The sequence below is a fragment of the Aphis gossypii genome, chromosome 3 (assembly GCF_020184175.1).
Source record: "Aphis gossypii isolate Hap1 chromosome 3, ASM2018417v2, whole genome shotgun sequence".
Taxonomy (NCBI): domain Eukaryota; kingdom Metazoa; phylum Arthropoda; class Insecta; order Hemiptera; family Aphididae; genus Aphis; species Aphis gossypii.
Window position 1 is genome coordinate 21883087 of NC_065532.1, and position 19249 is coordinate 21902335.

A 19249-nucleotide genomic window follows, 5' to 3' on the forward strand; every position below is an offset into this window, starting at 1 on the left:
ATTGTACTAAATGTAATAAAAAAGGTCATTTAAAAAAAGTGTGCAAAAATGAATCAACTTGGAACAGAGGGAAGCTGATGTAGTGGAATCTTTGTATAATTTAAGACCGGTGCAAGTCAATTTTATTGAGCCTTATTGTGTGGAGTTGATGGTTGATGGTAAAAATATTTTATTTCAGATAGATACAGGGTCAGGTATATCTGCTATATCTGTAAATAATGTGAAACAGTTTAAAATTTGAGATTTGCACAAAATAATTAAAACTAATTTAAAATTAAAAGCTTATAATGGGAATATTATTAATCCACTAGGAATATTGTGTGTAGATGTCAGTTATAATGGGTTGTGTAAGACATTAGATTTATATGTAGTTAATGAAGGTGGGCCACCGATTATGGGAAGAGACTGGATTGCTGCCTTTAAGGTATTTCCTAAGGAATTGGGTCTTAATACGTTAAGTATCCAAAGCATGGTGGAGAGGTTTCCGTTGGTTTTTAGTAGTTCATTGGGGTGTTATAAGGAAAAGACTTTTGAGTTGGTACTGAAATCAGATTCAAAACCAGTGTTATGTAGACCTAGAATCTTACCTTTTTCCTTATGGGATAAGGTTAGTTTGGAGTTGGATAAGATGATAGCTGAAGGGTTATTAGAGCCAGTGGAGTCTTCGGAATGGGCCACATCGATTGTGCCTGTTGTTAAAGTAGATGGCAGTATTAGATTATGCGGTGATTATAAGATCACAGTTAATAAGAGTTTGGTTGTGAATAGGTACCCAATACCACCCCCCCCCCCCCCGACGGAACCCACCTTGCCGTGGTGGGGGGGCTCACGTCTCTTGTCGACTCCGCGAGCTATACCGGCAGGTTCACCCATACCGGAAGGTCGCGTACGAGAGAGACAACTAAGAGGTTCTAAAGGGTAGGTCGGGCTCTTAGCCTTGGCAGGCATCCGTCCTAGGTGAAGGTAACACTGACCCCAAATCCCCCTGGCGGTAGGGCTAAAACGCAAGGGAGAGGCACCCTTTAAAAAACTCTTTATGGACGTTCAAAACGGAAATTCTGTTACCGCATCAGGGGATTCGGACCCCCAGATGCCGGCAGTCGGGAGTGAGCAAGTGGGCTCCCGGGGGTCGTCATCCAACGACCACAGGACTACAGGGGTGGACAGCCAGGCCCCTGGCAGTCTTCAGACTACTAGTGCTGCGACAGGCGCATCGAACAAGGACTCGCAACATTCCTCTTCCTCAGGCAGCATAGGATCTTTGGTTTCAGCGATGAGTTCACTGAAGAGCCAAATCATCGGGCAACAAAGCGCGCTTAGCCTCATGCTGGAGAAAGCTAGTGCTCTCGAAATCATGAGCACCAAAACGAAGAGTCCACATATTCAGATCACAATCGAAGGCGTCCTTAAAACGATCGAGTTAGTGAGTAACTCCCATGACAATATCGTGAAGGCCTTCAAAATCTCCACTCGCCTCACGCAGGACCACGCCGGCGAATGCGCCCAGCTGTCGAAAATTATGGCCAAACATCCTGCAAAGTCAGCAGCCTCCCAAACGGATCCTCCAGGGCAGGGGGGGCATGTCAAGCGGCGTCCACTAAACAGCCTGGAACGCAGACAGTACAAGCAAGTGAAAACGCAGAAGTCAAATGGATGAAAGAGAAGCTAATGCAGCAAGATGAGAAGTTGAACATCATCATGGCTACCATCTCTCAACATAGACCGGTCACCCAAATACCTCCGACAGCTGCGAACGACGAACGCGCAAACCCATACAAGCCAAATAAACCACCAAGCCACCCGCCGGAAACGGAAGTACCGACAGAAGCGGAGTGGACCGAGGTGGCAAAGAAAGGAAAGTCCAGGAACAATGCTAAACGAAAGCAACACATCAGACTCGAGGCGGTTATAATCAAGGCCGAGGGTCTTTCATATTCGGATATGCTTAAAAAGATTAAAGCGGACAAAGAGGTGCAATCAGTCAGCACAAGCTTCAGTACAGTGTCAAAGACAAAGGCTGGCCACCTTAGGGTAGTTCTTAGCAGGAACACGGGAAACGGGGAAGAAATTTCTAGAACACTCCAGAGAGCTGTGGGCGAAAATGCAAAGTCTGTGACTCTAAAGGACAACACAACGGTCCAGATCAGCGACGTAGATGAGGAAGCTACAAGTGAGGACATACTAGCGGCTATTACCGAGAGAGTAGGCAACATCGAGGAAGTGAACATTACCAACAAACGGAAGGTAGGACGAGGGGTCCAAATAATTTATGCCACTATTCCAACTACGGCTGCTCACAAAGTTATCCCCAGACTAAGGATAGGATACACCAATTGCAAAGTCAAAAAAATTGAGGAGGTCAAAAAATGTTTCAAGTGTCAAGACTTTGGCCACACTCGGGCCGGCTGTACTGGGGAGGAAGTCGCGTACCGGTGCTGGAGATGCAGCGAGACCGGCCACAAGAGCAGAGCCTGTGAGCGGAACCCGAAATGCTTCCTTTGCGTACGGGAGGAAACAAACGACCATATCTTGGGCACTCGAAGATGCCACGCCTACAGGCGAGCACTCGACGCTGCTAAGAAAAAATGAATACAAAACCTATAAAGTTCATACAGATTAACCTGAACTGCTGCAAAGCTGCTCAGGCACTACTGCACCAAACGGCTGCAGAAAAATCTGTAGACTTAGCACTGGTCTCTGAAATGAATAGAACAGAAGGCCCTAACTGGTATGCGGATAAAAACGGAAAAGCTGCCATAGTCAACCTGAGAAACGTGAGACTGGACAATGAAGGACAAAGCGAACCGGGGTTTAGATGGGTTACACTGTACGGCATGCGGGTATACTCTTGTTACTGGTCCCCTAACACCACGTTACAGGAATTCAAGGATTTCACCAGCAGACTAGAAACAAGCATTAGGAGTGAGCCTACCGAAGTGCTCCTCACAGGCGATTTCAACGCCAAGCACGTTGATTGGGGATGTCCGCAAAATGACAGGAGAGGCGAAGTCCTGTCCGACCTCATAAATGCCACTGGGCTTGAGGTATGCAACATAGGTAACTCGATGACTTTCAAAACAGGGTCCATCATTGACCTCACCATTGCAACCCCACGTACAGCGATGAGGGTTTCTAAGTGGAAAGTGCTAGACGAGATCTCACTAAGCGATCACTACTACCTGGAGTATGAAATCAACTGCGGACCCACAAACCGGGAAGCTCCTAGAACCCCTAAGGTAGACATTCAGAAACTGAAAAATGAAATCACATCGAACAGACTCCCACCGCTCCTCGATCGCACGGACGCCGAAAAAGCAGCCCTCGACCTCACGGAATTCATTCAAACTTGCCGGAGTGAAAAGCAAAAAAAAAGCAGTGGCAGGAGATCGGTCCATTGGTGGAGCTCGGAGATAGATGCCCTTCGAAGGACAGCTAATCAAAGAAAACTAAGCGCGAGTTAGTCCTGGCAATTAAAAAAGCTAAGGAAGATTCCTGGAAAAGCCTTTGTGACCTTGTGCAACAAGACCCTTGGGGACTTCCGTACAAATTGATCATGGGCAAACTCATCAAACAACAACCGATCCCTGAACTAAACGCGCCAGGGAGACTTCAAAAAATCGTACGAGGTCTCTTCCCCCAACACCCTATCAGGAGCGTAAGCGTACCCTTCCTGATCACTGAAGGAACTGAGCCCATACCTATAGCACACACCGAAATCATCAACGCAGCCAGATGCCTGAAAAATAACAAAGCACCTGGTCCAGACGGAATTCCAAACGAAGCCCTAAAGGTCATAGTAACGCTTAAACCAGATGCAATTCTCGATGTATATAATGCATGTTTACTTGGTGGAGTGTTCCCGAGAACGTGGAAATCTGCGCGATTAGTTCTAATAAGAAAAGGGGACAAACCATTAGACGATCCGACATCATACAGACCCCTGTGCCTCCTCGACTGCCTCGGGAAACTATTTGAGAAAATCTTAGACAACCGGTTGAGGCAATATCTAGACGAAAACGAGGGGCTACACAGTAGACAATTTGGTTTCCGTAAAGGACGCTCCACTACAGACGCACTGGAAGCACTAAAATCTACGGTGAAAAACAGCAACCTGAAAGTGGGTGTCCTGACGCTAGATATTAGAAATGCGTTCAACTCAGCTCCATGGAACGCCATCCTAGAAGCGATGAACGATAAGGAAGTCCCCGGGTATCTGCAACGGATTATATGCAGCTACCTAGAAAACCGTTCTCTCCTTTTCGAATCAGGAGGCGTAAAGGAAGAAATTACGGTCACCTGCGGAGTCCCCCAGGGGTCAGTGCTTGGGCCCACTCTGTGGAACGTACTCTATGACGGACTCCTGCAAACGCGTTTGCCACCCGGAGTCGAATACTTGGCCTTCGCGGACGACGTGGCCCTCGTCGCAAAGGCCAAAGATTCCATAAAATTGGAACAGCTACTAAAAAGCGCAGCACAAGTAGTACAAGACTGGCTGGCGCAGACAGGCTTGTCTCTAGCAGCCCATAAGTGCGAGGCCATGGTAATAACAAATACGAGAACCCACAATGAACTAAATCTAGTCATAGACGGCCACCGAGTGTCTTCTAGCAGGTGCATAAAGTACTTAGGCATCCACATCGATAGCAAGTGGCGCTTCACGGAGCACGCGAAGACGGTGGCGGCCAAAGCTGGTAAAGCGGTGCAAGGATTAAGTCGAATCCTGCCGAACCTGAGCGCAGCAAAACCAACTAAACGAAAGCTACTTAGCAATGTCGCTCACGCTATCATGCTGTACGGATCACCTTTTTGGTCACAGGACATGAGCACGCCGGGATGGACGGAACTGAGTAAAGTCCAGAGACGCATGTCCCTTAGGGTCATATCGGCCTACTGCACGGTGGCCGGAGACGCAGCCACAGTAATCGCTGGCATCCTCCCCATAGACCTTATGGCAAGAGACAGGAGAAGGCGATACGAGGTAGGAAAAAATCTAAGGCCCCACCAGCCAGACGAAGAGGATGAAATTGCTGCCGAGTGGCAAACTAGATGGGACAATAGCGACAAAGGCCGATGGACACATCGCCTCATCCCGAACATTAAAAGTTGGACCACGCGCAAACATGGCGAGGTAAATTTCCATTTAACACAGGCGCTCACAGGCCACGGATGTTTTGCACAATACCTTAACAGGTTTGGGAAGCTGGACACTGCTGAATGTTGGTTTTGCGGACACGATAACGACGACGTGTTTCACACATTATTCGCATGCGATGCATGGTTTAGCCGAAGAAACACTGTGGAGAAGCTGCTTGACATAAAGCTGAAACCAGAGAATATGGTGGAAACGATGCTGAAGTCGAAGGGAAATTGGGAGGTCATGAGCAACTTCATCTTCGCGGTCATGAGCAGAAAAGAAGAAGAAGAGCGTCGAAGACAAGCAGCGGCAAACGACTGAAGAAAAAAACGACCTAGTTAAGTTAACTTATTGTATGCCTGAGCGCAACCACAGGGTGGTTAGAGGCCCCCAGCCTATTGTATTGATTATTATTTTGTATTTGTATTTTTAGGGTAATTGTATACAATGTAACTTACTTTTATTGTTTGCAAATAAACGATGGCGGCAAAGGGGTGAAATGACCGAAGGGTTGGTACCACCCTTTGTCGTCGATTTAAACATGTAAAAAAAAAAAAAAAAAAAGGTACTCAATACCACGAGTTAATGATTTATTGAGTATGTTCCAGGGGGCTACCAAATTTTGTACATTAGATCTTCGTCAAGCTTACCAACAATTGCCTTTGAGTGTGGAAAGCCAAAAGTTAACAACAATTACTACTCATAGAGGTTTATTTTTGTTTAAAAGGGTGCCTTATGGTATTGCATCTGCGCCGGGCTTACTTCAAAGGGAAATGGAGAGTATCTTAGGTGGTTTGGAAGGAATCGGGTGTTTTTACGATGATGTAGTAATCTCGGGTAAGAATGACGGAAGTCACCGAGAGACTTTTGAAAGTTTTAGGAAGGTTGAAATCAGCTGGTTTAACAGTGAAGGCCAGTAAATGTAAGCTGTTGCAAGATAGTGTTACCTTTTAGGGTATTGTATTGATAAGGACGGTTTACATATTCCTGAGGAAAGAGTGAGAGCTATTTCTCAGGTGAAAACCCCTGTAGATGTGCATCAACTGAAAAAGCCTTTCTAGGTTTAGTTAATTATTATGGTAGATTTTTTAAAAACATGTCTTCTTTAGCTAACCCGTTGTATGCTTTGTTGAAGGCTAATGTTAAATTTTATTGGGGTCCTGAGCAGGAAAGGGCATTTGTGGGCATTAAAAAACAGTTATTGTCGAAGACGATTCTCACACACTATGATACAACCTTGGAATTAGTTTTAGCGTGTGATGCTAGTCCTAAAGGGATAGGGGCAGTGCTATCACATAAGTTCCCTAATAAAGTGGAGAAACCTATTGCTTTTGCATCAAGGACTCTTAGCAAAAGTGAGCAGGGTTATTCACAGTTGGACAAGGAGGCGTTGGCCTTAGTTTATGGGGTTAAATATTTCCATCAATATTTGTATGGGAGATCGTTCATTCTAAAAACGGATCACAAACCGTTAATTTCAATTTTTGGAGAGAAAAAAGTCATTCCGGTTATGGCAGCCCATAGATTGCAAAGATATGCAATTTTCCTCGAGGGTTATTCGTATACAATTGAGTTTGTGAAGGGGGAAGATAATGGCAATGCTGATTCTTTATCTCGTTTACCTCTAGAAGGAGTAGATATGATTAATCATGAGTTTTGTAATAATTTTTATATTAATTTAATAACTACTAACGTTCAGGCGATTACTGATTTAGATATTATTGAAGAAATTCAGAGGGATGTGGTTTTAAGAAAAGTTTTTTTATTGGTTATGTCTGGAAAGTGGCCTAGTTCTAACAAGGAAGTTGTGGAGGAGATTAGACCTTATTTCAATAGAAGGAATGAGCTTGCTATTGAGCAAGGTATGTTATTATGGGGTCATAGATTAGTTATTCCTTTGAAGTTTCGGAAGGTTTTGTTGTCAGAACTGCATAGTTCTCATTTAGGTACGGTTAAAATGAAATCTATAGCGAGATCGTATTTGTGGTGGCCAAATATTGACAAGGAAATTGTACAAATCACTAAAGAATGTTTGGGTTGTATGGAGCATAGCGATAATCCTCCTAAGTCCATTTTACACAATTGGCCATGGCCAGAGGGTCCGGCTCAACGGGTGCATTTGGATTTTTTAGGACCTATTAATGGTAAAATGTTTGTAGTAATTATTGATGCACATTCCAAATGGGTTCATGTGAGATTTATGAATAATATTACGTCAGAAGGAACTATTAAAATTTTACGTGAGTATTTTTCGCTTTGGGGGATTCCTGCCAAGTTGGTAACAGATAATGGCCCATCTTTGGTTTCGGAGGTAATGGAGGAATTTTTAGCTAAGAATGGAGTTTTCCATGTGAAAACACCCCCTTACAATCCGGCTTCTAATGGGGCTGCTGAAAATTTAGTTAGAACCTTTAAAAACTTTTTAAAAAAGAGTGGGTTGAAATCGGACTTAGACACAGAAATTGCTAGGTTTATGTTATCATATAATAGTACTAAACATTGTGCTACGGGATTGACACCGGCCGAATTGCATATTGGTAGGAGGTTGTTTACATCTTTGGATAGATTGGTGCCTAGAGCTAAGTACAAGTATGATAAAAGTATTGTGGCGGCTAAGAGAAGTTATAAAGGAAGTAGAGTTAAACAATTTGAGATTAAGGATACTGTAATGTGCCGAAATTATGCTAGTGGGGCAAAGTGGTTGAGGGGTACCATTATTAAAATATTATCTCCTGTAACATATTTAGTACAAATGGCCAGTGGGGATGTTTGGAAAAGACATATTAATCAGTTATTGGATACTGGTGGGGTAGAAACTAATTTTGGTGTTAGACATTTAACAAAGCCGGTTTTGGGTCTGAAGGATGGTTTCCCGTCGTTGGCAGCTAGAGAGGTGGAGAGTGGAGTAAGTTTGGTGAGGGATAGTCAGGAGAATGAGCAGCAAGAGGGTCCGAAGTTATGGAGGAGTGATAGAGTTAGAAAAATGCCTAATCGTTTAAATTTATAATTTTTTATTTATATATATTTTAATTGTAATGAGTCTTTGATTCTAATGGTTTTTTTTATAATTCCTGTGTAAATTAAACTTTTTGTATTTTTTTTTTTTTTTGCTATTTATTTTAATGTAATTTAAATTATCAAGGAGTAGGTATTATTATTTAATATGTTTTTGTATTTATATATACATCAGTAGTATTATTCATATTGTGGATCCTTGCTTAGTGGGAAGGATCAGTAGGTATTGTTATTTAATATGTTTTGTATTTATATATACATCAGTATTATATTCATATTGCGGATCCTTGCACTCAGAGAAAAATATATCTTGGTTTTAATTATGGTACTTCTTTAAATTGAATACACACAAACTATTTAATATTAAAGAAATAATTCATAAAATTTAATACTATAGATTTAATATTAGGGTATTAGTTTAAATTCAATGAATATCAAGTACCATAAAATTAATGAAATCGTATTAATTCTATTAAATTATTTTATTTAAAATAATGAATAATTAATAGTAAAAGTAATTCTTTCTCCAATAAGAATAATATAAATTTTCATTGTATTAATGGATGTGTAATTTCATAAAATTAATGAATAATGTAACTTTAAATTAATGTAAAAAAAAGTAATTAAATTATATAATATATAAGTTAAAATTAATAACGTATATAGTTTTCAAAATAATACTGCAAGTTATATTGTATTAAACGTTTTTTCATTAATAATACAAAAATATCCATTAAAGTAAGAAATTACGTATTTAATTTAAGGGCAATATTCTTTAATCCAATACCTACCATGTTATTAATATTGCGGGAATTCCGTATGGTGCCTATAATGATATAATATTACTCTGACTATCATAAATTTATAACCACAATGGCACAAACGTTCTGTAGTGTAGACAGTGTAGTGTTTATAGTTTCGACTAGTTTCGAGATTTTGGTCTCTCGTCTTTAATTCTTTACACGTGTGATTATTACAATAAATTATAAAAGTGTTCAACCTTTGATTTAAAAAAAACATATTTTTAAGTGTCATTTCACATTTGTTATGTCGAACGATCAATCAAATATTACTTTTACTGATGACGATATTCAGTTGAACGACGAAACCGCTTTGTTATTAGAAAAACTGATAGATCTAAAAGGCGAATGTTTTGTCAACATATTTATCGGTAAGTTGTTTTTATTTTACTTAAATTAAGAAATAATTTGTATTACCTAAGTATATTTTGAAGTACCTAGATAAGTAAATTTTATTAAACCAGCAGGCTTGCTGGTAGTAAATTCTCACAAACAATAAATGTATATTATTAATCATCTAATAAATTGTATATATTTTGTATAAATGATGTTTAGACTGTAGAATTAATGTTGAAAGTTTGAAGTACATGACCACTGGGCATTTGAACACTATTTGTCCATCCCATCTCTTTGGACAACGTATTATTTTTGAACATAACTTGAGAAAATGGCAGGCAAGTTGTTTATTTACCTATTTTTTTTTTAATATTAGTAATTCTTAAAATACATTTTTATAATCATAAATTAAAAAATATTTATTAAGACAGATTAATTTTACATAATATTTTCAAGAGGTATTTATTTTTTTCAGGAACAAATTGATACCTGTAGCAATAGCAGCTCTATAAATAGTATAAACTCAATTAAATCTGTTTCATGTAGTTCAAGCTCATCATCAGCATCCATGGATAAAGATATGGTAAATATAAAATATAAATGATATACTTAAATATTTTTATAAATGTCGTATGGTTAGGTAAGTTAGCACTTGCTAATTGATAACTGGGAAAAAACTTGTAATTTAATTTAATATTATAAAATAAATAGTTTGATATAGAAAGTATTCTCAAGAAATCACCCAAAGGGAATATAGTGCTACGTTATTTTAATAAAAATAATATACTGTCGGAAGGTTGTAGAAAAAATATCGTTGAAACTGTTGTTGAGCACTTAATTGAAAATAAAATACATGCTTCTCCAAAATGCATGGAAAATTTGCTGACAGTATAGTTCAATTGTTCAATGTTGAAGTAAAGGTGTGTATGTTAAAACATTTATTTATTTATGATACTTATAAAAATTAGTTATTCAATAATAAGCTTAATTCATAAATTTGTTACCTAAATATAGGAGGCATATTTTATAAATATTCCAAAGAAAAAACCTAAAGGGATGTTATATCAAAAGTACCACAATACAATTACCAAATTAAAAAGACAAGACCTTTGGGAGACACATCCAAAATCAAATTTGAATAGTGATAATGATAAATCAGTTATAAATTCTCCACTAACTTTTGAAACCGATGGTAATATTTATTAATTGTCTATAACATATTAAACAATTAATATTACAGAATATCACAGGATATTGTGTAGTGCCTAGTAGTTCTAATTAATCAATAGTTAACGTAGTAATTCATTATTATATTCTACTACTTTGAGTTTGAAGAGATGGCTCCAATTTAATGTCGACCCTTTAGAGTTTAGACGAAGTTCTGACCAAATGGAAATTAACAACCAAACATAGACAACATTTCTTAGCATTGAATGGTACTGAAATAACTGATATATTAGAACATTGGCCTATTTATAAACAATCTTATGCTCATCAATTGGTATAGTATATTTGTTGAAGCTTGCACAAAAACAAATTTGTCTTTTAAATTTCATTTATATTGCTTATATTTTATAGATTGATATTGATTTTGAATTTATTTATCCTGGTAAAAGTAACCATTTATTTGATAATTGGAGTGCTTTTGTACATAAAATAATACCTTTTATGACAGTTAAAATAAAAGATGGACATAGTTAAACAGATGCTTGAGCTTCCAGAATCTGATTTAGGTATTATTTACCAAGTTTAATTTTAAATTTTAATAGTTAAATAGTTATTTTCAATGTATTATAATTTATAGTGCATTATTGATTTGTACTTTTCGTTCAACAGTTGTTTACAATATTTAAGCAACAATTTATTTTATTTTTATCTTGTTTCAGAAATGAAAAATATTTTAATTTTCGCATTGCTAAATTCACTAATTGTACCAACATCCAAGACAAGCTATACAGACAGGGAAACAAAAAAAAAACGTTACATCAAAACATCAATTGCTGATAGACGAGAATCATTTTTGCTCTATGTTTCAACATTGAATGACTTATATGTTCAAATACAAAATCGAATTGATCATTGTTTCAATACAAAGCAAAAGTTGCAGCCATTTATTTGCATCATTGGTTCAAATTTTGTAAGTTGTGAAGAGTTCTATGTTTATTACTTTGGAACCTATTACAAATTTAACAACATTGTTCGCGCTGTCGACGTGTGCTTTAAAATATTTCAAGTATTCAATTTAAACTACCCACATCAAAGTGAGCTAGTTTGGACATTTATTCAAAAGTTTATATTTCAAATAGATACAAACAATGATATACAATGTTCATCACTTGCTTCTTTGATATCAGATTTAAAAAAACCATAATTTATTTATATTTTATGATTCACATAATCACATTTTTAAGTATTATTAAGAACTAGTTTTAATATAAGTATTTTTTCATTATTTAATATCTAAAAAAGTAAAATGAATTTCTATTGTTTTGTTTGTAATTTAAAACTGAGTGAGCTAAAACAATTATTTGTACATTTAAAAAGTGTTCATTCCATTAAATCAAACATTCTATATTCATGTTGTGTACCCAAATGTAAACAACGTTTTTTTTCATTTCGATCATTTTCAAAACATAAGAAATTAGAACTATAAAATAATGATCAGAAAAGTTATGATCCACCTTGTGCTTCAATTAATAAAAATAAAATTTCCAATAATGAAAATAAAAAAAAAAAAATGGATATCAATGAATCAATTCACTGTGCTTCTGATAATAATATACAGCCAATAAATTTGAATTACTTAAATGATCATGCATTACAACTTTCTTTACATTATTATGGCAAAATAAATTTTTCTAGGAAAGATGCAACTGAGGTACAGAAAAATATAACCATCTTAACTAATTGTATTGCTAAAGAAATCGAATCAAAAATATTAACTGTTTGTACTGACCCTTTACAGATAGTGATAAAAAACTTACTTATAAAAATAATTGATTTCTGTAAAAATCCTTTTAAAAACATTGATACTGAATACAAACTTTTAAAACATTTGAAATTAAATAATTTATATGAACAATCTAAAATAGTTACTATAAATAATACAATTGAAAATACAGTTATAAACAGTTCAAACACGATTGATGAAAAAAAAGCTAAAGGTGTTTTATTACCACTAAAATTTCAATTCAAAAAGTATTTTGAATTGCCTGGTGTATTAAACTCATTTTTGGATAACCATAATTCAATTAATTCAGTTACTGAGTATTCAAGTTTTATAAATAGTACATTATGGAAAAAAAAAGTATCATTGTACCAGGATAAATTTATTATACCTTATTTCTTATACTTTGATGACTTTGAGATAAACAACCCTCTTAGTTCACATTCTTCATCAATTTTAGGAGTGTACTACACTTTTCCTTCTGCTCCACACTTTTTAAGTTATAATTTAAAAAATATATTTGTTGCTGCTTTATTTAAGTCAAAAGATGTTAAGAAAGTTGGTAATGACAGAACATTTTATAATTTAATTGAAGAAATTAATGAGTTAGAAACAATTGGAATAGAATTACAACTACCTAACCAAAGTTTAAAAGTGTATTTTTTATTAGGGTTGTTGTGGTGATAATTTGGGTTGAATTGTGTACTGGGATTTTCTAAATCTTTTTCTGCATTACATTTTTGTCGATTTTGTCAAAATGATAAAACAATTACTGGTAAACTATGTACTGAAGTTATTGATAGCTTACACAATAAACATAATTATGACGAAGATGTAGCTAAGCTTGATTTTACACAAACAGGGATCTGTGAAGATTCAATATTTAATAGTATTTCATCATTTCATGTTGTTGATAATTATGCTGTAGACCTAATGCATGATTTATTTGAGGGAATCTGTGTGTATACTATGAAATCATGTCATTTTAAGATTGATAGAACTAGGGTACTTCAACTTAGATACTATAAACAACCGTAAACAATGTTTTAATAATGGAAATACTGAAATTGGTAATATTTCCCCACCATTAAAGTACAATAATTTAAAAAGCATAAAATTTAAAATGACAGCAAGAGAAATGCAAACGTTTATTCATTTTTTTTCTTTAATTATAGGAGATCTAGTTCCAAAAAATGATGTAACTTGGTTATTTTTTATCAACTTTGTAGAAATGATTGACTTACTTTTACTACCAAGTTTTGATAACTGTTCAATTTTAAAATTACAAAAACACATAGAATATAATAACAAAACATATGTTGAGTTATTCAATGATAATCTCAAACCAAAGCATCACTTTTTGACCCACTACTGTTCTATAATAAAACAATCCGGCCCTTTAAGATATTTATGGTCATACAACTTTGAATCAAAACACCGCCAATTAAAAACATATACAAAAAATATAACTTCTAGAATTAATGTTCCCATATCACTTGGTTTTAAGTATTCATTATTTTTTTCTGATTTTTTATACAATTTTAATATTAAAGATTATTATTCTTTTAAACCCTTAAGCGAAGAAATTCCATGTGTTGAATATATGAAGCAAATAAATAATAATTCTTTAGCTAATAATATATTTTTATCAAATGAAGCTTTATGTTATGATAAAATTATGCATGCTAATACAGTATATAATATTAACCATGTACTTGCTACTTTTTATGAAAATGCTTTAGCAGCCTATGTTATAAAAAAAATTGTGTGTGTGAACAAAAACGACATATATATTATTTGTAAAAAATTAAACATTATATGTTATGAAAAACATTTAGCATGTTACCGAATAAGTAAATCTATAACAGATGAATACACCGTACAAAACATTAATTATTTTCATGGACCTCCAATTAATCTGTATGATATACCCATGTATACTAATGATCATGTAATTAGATTAAAACATTATTTCTTATAAGATTATTATTTATTTAATAAATTACTTAATTTTATATTATATAATTTCATATATTTGTATAATTATTTATTATTTATAATAATAAGCTAGTAATTAAAAATATGAAATATTGTTATTTATAAAAATTGTACATTTTTAGTAAGAATTTGTAAAATAAACGATTTTTAAAGTTTTAATATCTTTGTACTTTATTATAGTTATTTTTAAGAATTTTTTGTTTTGTTTAAATTAATATACATATATAATATATGTATATTGTTGAAGCCAAATAGTATCGGCATAATATTTTAATACGTATTAAAGCGTACATAGGCGCCATGTAGACGGGTGCCCGGGTGCTTTAGCACCCGTTGAAATTATTTGTAGGGTGCAAAGCCTTCGTCAGAAATAATATTAGCTTTTGCTATATTTTGACGTGAATTAGAATTCCTTTATTTTTTAATAAAAGTATTTATCTTAGGAAAATATTACAATTCACAACTAAAAATAGTTTAAGTACACAATTTTCGTTAAATTATGATAATATGATTATGAATACATGTAATACAATACTGAATACAGTTGTTACCCACCTAGGATTATAGATTGTAAATTATTTTATAGATAGGAGTTAATACCATTATCTATTATCTATAAACCTTAGGTTAAATCCGTGGTTGCCCGCTATATATTATTTTTCTTGTTATCACCATATTACGCCATATTATATGTAATCTATTCTGTGATATTACGTACATGGAGTTTCTAATCTAAAAATAGAATTTACTTGGTTTTACCGGTTTTGGTGAAGTTTCGTGATAAGTTTGTTTATTTATTAAATGTTTTCTACCAAATGTTATTACTTTTTACTTAATTTTTACTAAACTAAAAATATGAATACTGCTAAAAGAAGTAAAAACGGGTCATTGTTAGCATATTTTTCAAAGAAAAACAAAGGCGCTTCAAATGAGGTAAGATTTATTAAGAATTTAATGCGTTTTTAATATTTTAAATTTCAATAATAAATTACTATTATTATATACATACTATTTATACCTAACTTTAATAAACTAAATCAACTAAATTTAACTATTTTGTTTCACTACAGTTAGATGTTCAAGGCAAAGAAACTAGTAGTTGTTCAGACATTCAATTTGGACAAGAAACACAAATCAGTACTGAGGTAAAAATGTATACATATTAAATGTTAAACTAAATCAACCAAATTTAACTATTTTGTTTCACTACAGTTAGATGTTCAAGGCAAAGAAACTAGTAGTTGTTCAGACATTCAATTTGGACAAGAAACACAAATCAGTACTGAGGTAAAAATGTATACATATTAAATGTTAAACTAAATCAACCAAATTTAACTATTTTGTTTCACTACAGTTAGATGTTCAAGGCAAAGAAACTAGTAGTTGTTCAGACATTCAATTTGGACAAGAAACACAAATCAGTACTGAGGTAAAAATGTATACATATTAAATGTTAAACTAAATCAACCAAATTTAACTATTTTGTTTCACTACAGTTATATGATCAAGACAAACAAACCAACACTGGCCTGATTGCACAGTTTCCACAAAAAAAAGGAAGTATAGGAAGAAGTTTTCAATATAAATGGACAAAACTATACTCTTGGATTTTATATGATAATTTGAAGAATAGTGTATTTTGTTCAGAATGTGTAAATGCTGTCAAAAATAATATTGTTCTACCGTACGCATCTATTAAAGACAAAAATGCAAAGCGTGCATTTGTTGATAATGGTTTTTCTAGTTGGGCAAAAGCGTTGGAAAGATTTAAACTACATGAAGGTAATTAACATTATCTTAGCTAAGTATAAAAAATAAACTGTTGGTAGTTAAATTTATTATTGCAAACATATAAATTATATTATTAAAACTAAATGGTTTTATTGTACCTATTGGTAGTGTGATTTATTTTATTATACTATATATTATGTTTTTAAATACCATAATTTACAAAATAAATACTTTTAAGTTGAAGTGTTAATCTGTGATATCTGTTTGTTTTAATAGGTGGAAAATTTCATTGTACAGCTGTATATGCAAATTTAGCTCAGGAAAAAAAAGTTGACATTTATAATTGTTTGAGTGCTGCAAAAATGAAAGAAATGAAGGAATCTAGAGCTGCACTTTTGAAGATCATTAGTTCGATTTTCTATCTCACTAGACAAGGGTTACCTATACGAGGTCATACAGATGATAATTCAAATATTTTTCAGCTATTGAAATTACGATCAAGTGATTCGTCAGAATTAAATAATTGGCTTTTACGTACAAAGTTAAAATGGACATCTCATGAAATACAGAATGAAATAATTAGTTTACTATCAAAATATGTGAAAACAAATTTACTTAACCAAATTAAAAGCTCAAAGTATTTTGCTATTATTATGGATGAAACTACAGACAATTCTTGTACTGAACAAGTATCAATATGTTTTCGTATTGTTAATGATAGTTTGGAGGTTTCAGAACTTTTTTTAGGATTTTATAACACCGAATTAACTAATTCTTTGACATTATTTACATTGATCACTAATATTTTATCAACATTTAAACTATCAGTTACAGACTGTCGAGGTCAGTGTTATGATGGTGCTGCGAATGTAAGTGGTCATATCACTGGCCTTCAAAAAAGAATAACTGATGTAGAAAATCGAGCTATATATGTTCATTGTGTTGCTCATACGTTAAATCTTGTAGTACAAGATGCTATGATGAAAATAGATAAAATTAGAGATTTTTTAATAATGATTAAGTCTATTATTGTATATGTACGAAGTTCTCCTAAGAGGCAGGCTATGTTCCATGCTCTTCAAGCTGAACATGACTCTAATTCCAAATCACTCAGACCATTTTGTCCTACTAGATGGTGCATGAGAATTAAATCGTTAAAAACATTATATGACAATTATGCAATTTTAATCGAGTTTATGCAAAATCTTTCGAAAGAAAAATCAGAAAATGGGGCCAAAGCAAGTGGTTTTCATAAACAGTTACTTAAATTTGATTTTTTATTTTATACAAGAGTGATGATTATTATATTTGAAAGAGTCGAAATTCTTAATTCAGAGCTTCAGAAAGTATCGTTAAATTTTCAAGAAGCCCAACATAAAATAAAAAGTATAATTTCATCGATTCAACAACAGAGAAATGAAGGCTTTGAAAGCATATGGGAAGACATTTTAAACAAATCTAATGAGCTAAAACTAAAACCTCCAGCTAAGTTAATTAATAAAAAAATCCCAAAGAAATTTATATATGGTAGTGAACCACATTCATTTTCATCAGCCAAAGATAAATTTAAAGTTTCATTTTATGAAGTGTTAGATGTTACAATATCATCGTTAAATGGTAGATTCCAAAAAAATGTTATCAACCATTTGTGTTCTTTAGAAAAGTTTATAATTGGTGAAGATAAGTTAATTACAGATGTAATTAAATTTTATGGAACTGATCTTAATAATGAAAAATTATTATTACATAGGGACATGTTACTTGATATAGCTAAATCAAGAGAAATACCAATCAGCAGTACACAAGATGCTATAGATTTTCTAAAATCAGATATTTCACTTCGAGTATGTTGAATGAATTAAATAAACTCCTAAAAATTATTTTAACTATTCCTGTTTCTTCTTGTACCGCCGAGAGATCATTCTCAGCACTCAGAAGATTGAAGACATTTTTAGATCCACAATGTCCCAAAATCGGTTGAATGACATGGCCATACTTCATGTACATAGAAATGAAAATGTTGATATTGAAATAGTTGCGAATTCATTTATAAATAAGACAAAAATTCGTCAAAATACTTTTGCATTATAAATTGGCTTTACTAAATTGTAACAAATATTTTTTTTTATTTTTGATGTCAGTACCTTATACATAAAATATAAAAATATTTTTCTTATGTCTAATTGAAATATTGTTGAAGCAAAAGTTGTTGCATTAAATTAAAAAAAAAAATGTATTTATATATTATTATGTATTTGTTTTATGTATTATGTCTGAATGAACTTAAAAAAAGTCTTAAAAAACACTTATAAGTCTTTAAAATTTAGTTTTTTTAGTGCTTTAAAGTTTTACTAATAAGCTAGAAAGGTTGAAAACCTGAAGCACCCTATGATTTTTGAAAAACTTGGCGCCTATGAAAGCGTATATAAGCGCGCGCCGGTTACGAGCCGCCGCCGATCGACACACACACACACACACACAAACATAAGATATCACTATTTATTTTTATGTTATTATTTCTGTTTTGTTTATCTGTGAGTTATATTATAATATGTAGATTATAAGCAAATTATCGCCGCCGCCGCATCGGCTGCGCTAGATATTAATTAGCACAGCCGCCCAAGCCGACAGTCCAGTTTCGGAATATAAACGAGAACTACACGAATATTACGTGCGCGAATCGCCGCTTTTTTATTTATTATATAGTTTTTGTTTATTGGCACGAATTGCCAAGTGCTATATTGTGTCTTGTTGGCGCGAATCGCCACAAGAATATTATACTGTTATTGTACACCTATACGTCTTGTGAGCGCGAATCGCCACATCGATTTATTTAATATTATTATATTTTATTCTGGTGTGAGCGCGAATCGCCACCTTTTTATTATATTTTGTACGGGCGCGAATCGCCACCAATTACCATTTTTGGTGCGGCGCTAATCGCCACATATTATTATTATTGGTATTGTTCCGACACGGTGTGTGTGTCGTGCCTTACTATTATTACTATTATTATTATTATTATTGTTGTTATATTTTATATTCGTTGTGTGTGTGAGTGAAACCTTTATTATATAGCTAGGACCAGCTGGCCAGCCTGCGCTCCACAATCTGTGAGTTTTTTATTATTATTATTAATTAATTTATATTATTATTATATCATTTGTGTGTTGGGCCAGTAGGGCCGTAGATTGCATATTATTCTGTTGGGCCAAGAGGGCCATATTACTATATTTTTAAACCTTTTGGGTTGCTGTGATTTATTATTATATTGTGTTTTTTGAATTA

General features: G+C 33.8%; 3 protein-coding genes and 1 pseudogene across 3 annotated transcripts; all 4 read left to right on the forward strand.

Annotated features, from left to right (window-relative positions):
• The first annotated feature begins 61 nt into the window (after positions 1–61).
• Positions 62–8413, forward strand: LOC126550894 (uncharacterized protein K02A2.6-like). Its single transcript, XM_050203440.1, has 2 exons — positions 62–768; positions 5700–8413. The coding sequence occupies exon 2, from the start codon at positions 6231–6233 to the stop codon at positions 8139–8141; it is 1911 nt and encodes a 636-aa protein (XP_050059397.1). The 5' UTR covers positions 62–768; positions 5700–6230; the 3' UTR covers positions 8142–8413.
• A 494-nt stretch (positions 8414–8907) lies between these two features.
• On the forward strand, positions 8908–10179 carry LOC126551020 (uncharacterized). Its single transcript, XM_050203776.1, has 4 exons — positions 8908–9320; positions 9505–9623; positions 9761–9868; positions 9997–10179. Exons 1-4 carry the CDS (start codon positions 9197–9199, stop codon positions 10177–10179), a joined length of 534 nt encoding a protein of 177 aa, XP_050059733.1. The 5' UTR covers positions 8908–9196.
• Positions 10180–10341: 162 nt separating this feature from the next.
• LOC126551021 (uncharacterized) lies at positions 10342–11656 on the forward strand (annotated as a pseudogene).
• A 3429-nt stretch (positions 11657–15085) lies between these two features.
• On the forward strand, positions 15086–17814 carry LOC126551022 (zinc finger MYM-type protein 1-like). Its single transcript, XM_050203777.1, has 8 exons — positions 15086–15163; positions 15301–15375; positions 15443–15517; positions 15585–15659; positions 15727–16012; positions 16238–16913; positions 17007–17203; positions 17297–17814. The coding sequence occupies exons 1-8, from the start codon at positions 15086–15088 to the stop codon at positions 17812–17814; spliced, it is 1980 nt and encodes a 659-aa protein (XP_050059734.1).
• Positions 17815–19249: the final 1435 nt, after the last annotated feature.

Bases quoted from the DNA above. Each gene is read 5' to 3' on its own strand.
- LOC126551022 (XM_050203777.1), top strand. From the start codon at position 15,086: ATGAATACTGCTAAAAGAAGTAAAAACGGGTCATTGTTAGCATATTTT. The intron at 15,660-15,726 runs GTAAAAATGTAT...GTTTCACTACAG, and splicing joins AAACACAAATCAGTACTGAG to TTATATGATCAAGACAAACA. The intron at 17,204-17,296 runs GTGGTTTTCATA...TTCTTAATTCAG, and splicing joins AGAAAATGGGGCCAAAGCAA to AGCTTCAGAAAGTATCGTTA.
- LOC126550894 (XM_050203440.1), top strand. From the start codon at position 6,231: ATGTCTTCTTTAGCTAACCCGTTGTATGCTTTGTTGAAGGCTAATGTT.
- LOC126551020 (XM_050203776.1), top strand. From the start codon at position 9,197: ATGTCGAACGATCAATCAAATATTACTTTTACTGATGACGATATTCAG. The intron at 9,321-9,504 runs GTAAGTTGTTTT...AATGATGTTTAG, and splicing joins TTTTGTCAACATATTTATCG to ACTGTAGAATTAATGTTGAA. The intron at 9,624-9,760 runs GCAAGTTGTTTA...TATTTTTTTCAG, and splicing joins ATAACTTGAGAAAATGGCAG to GAACAAATTGATACCTGTAG.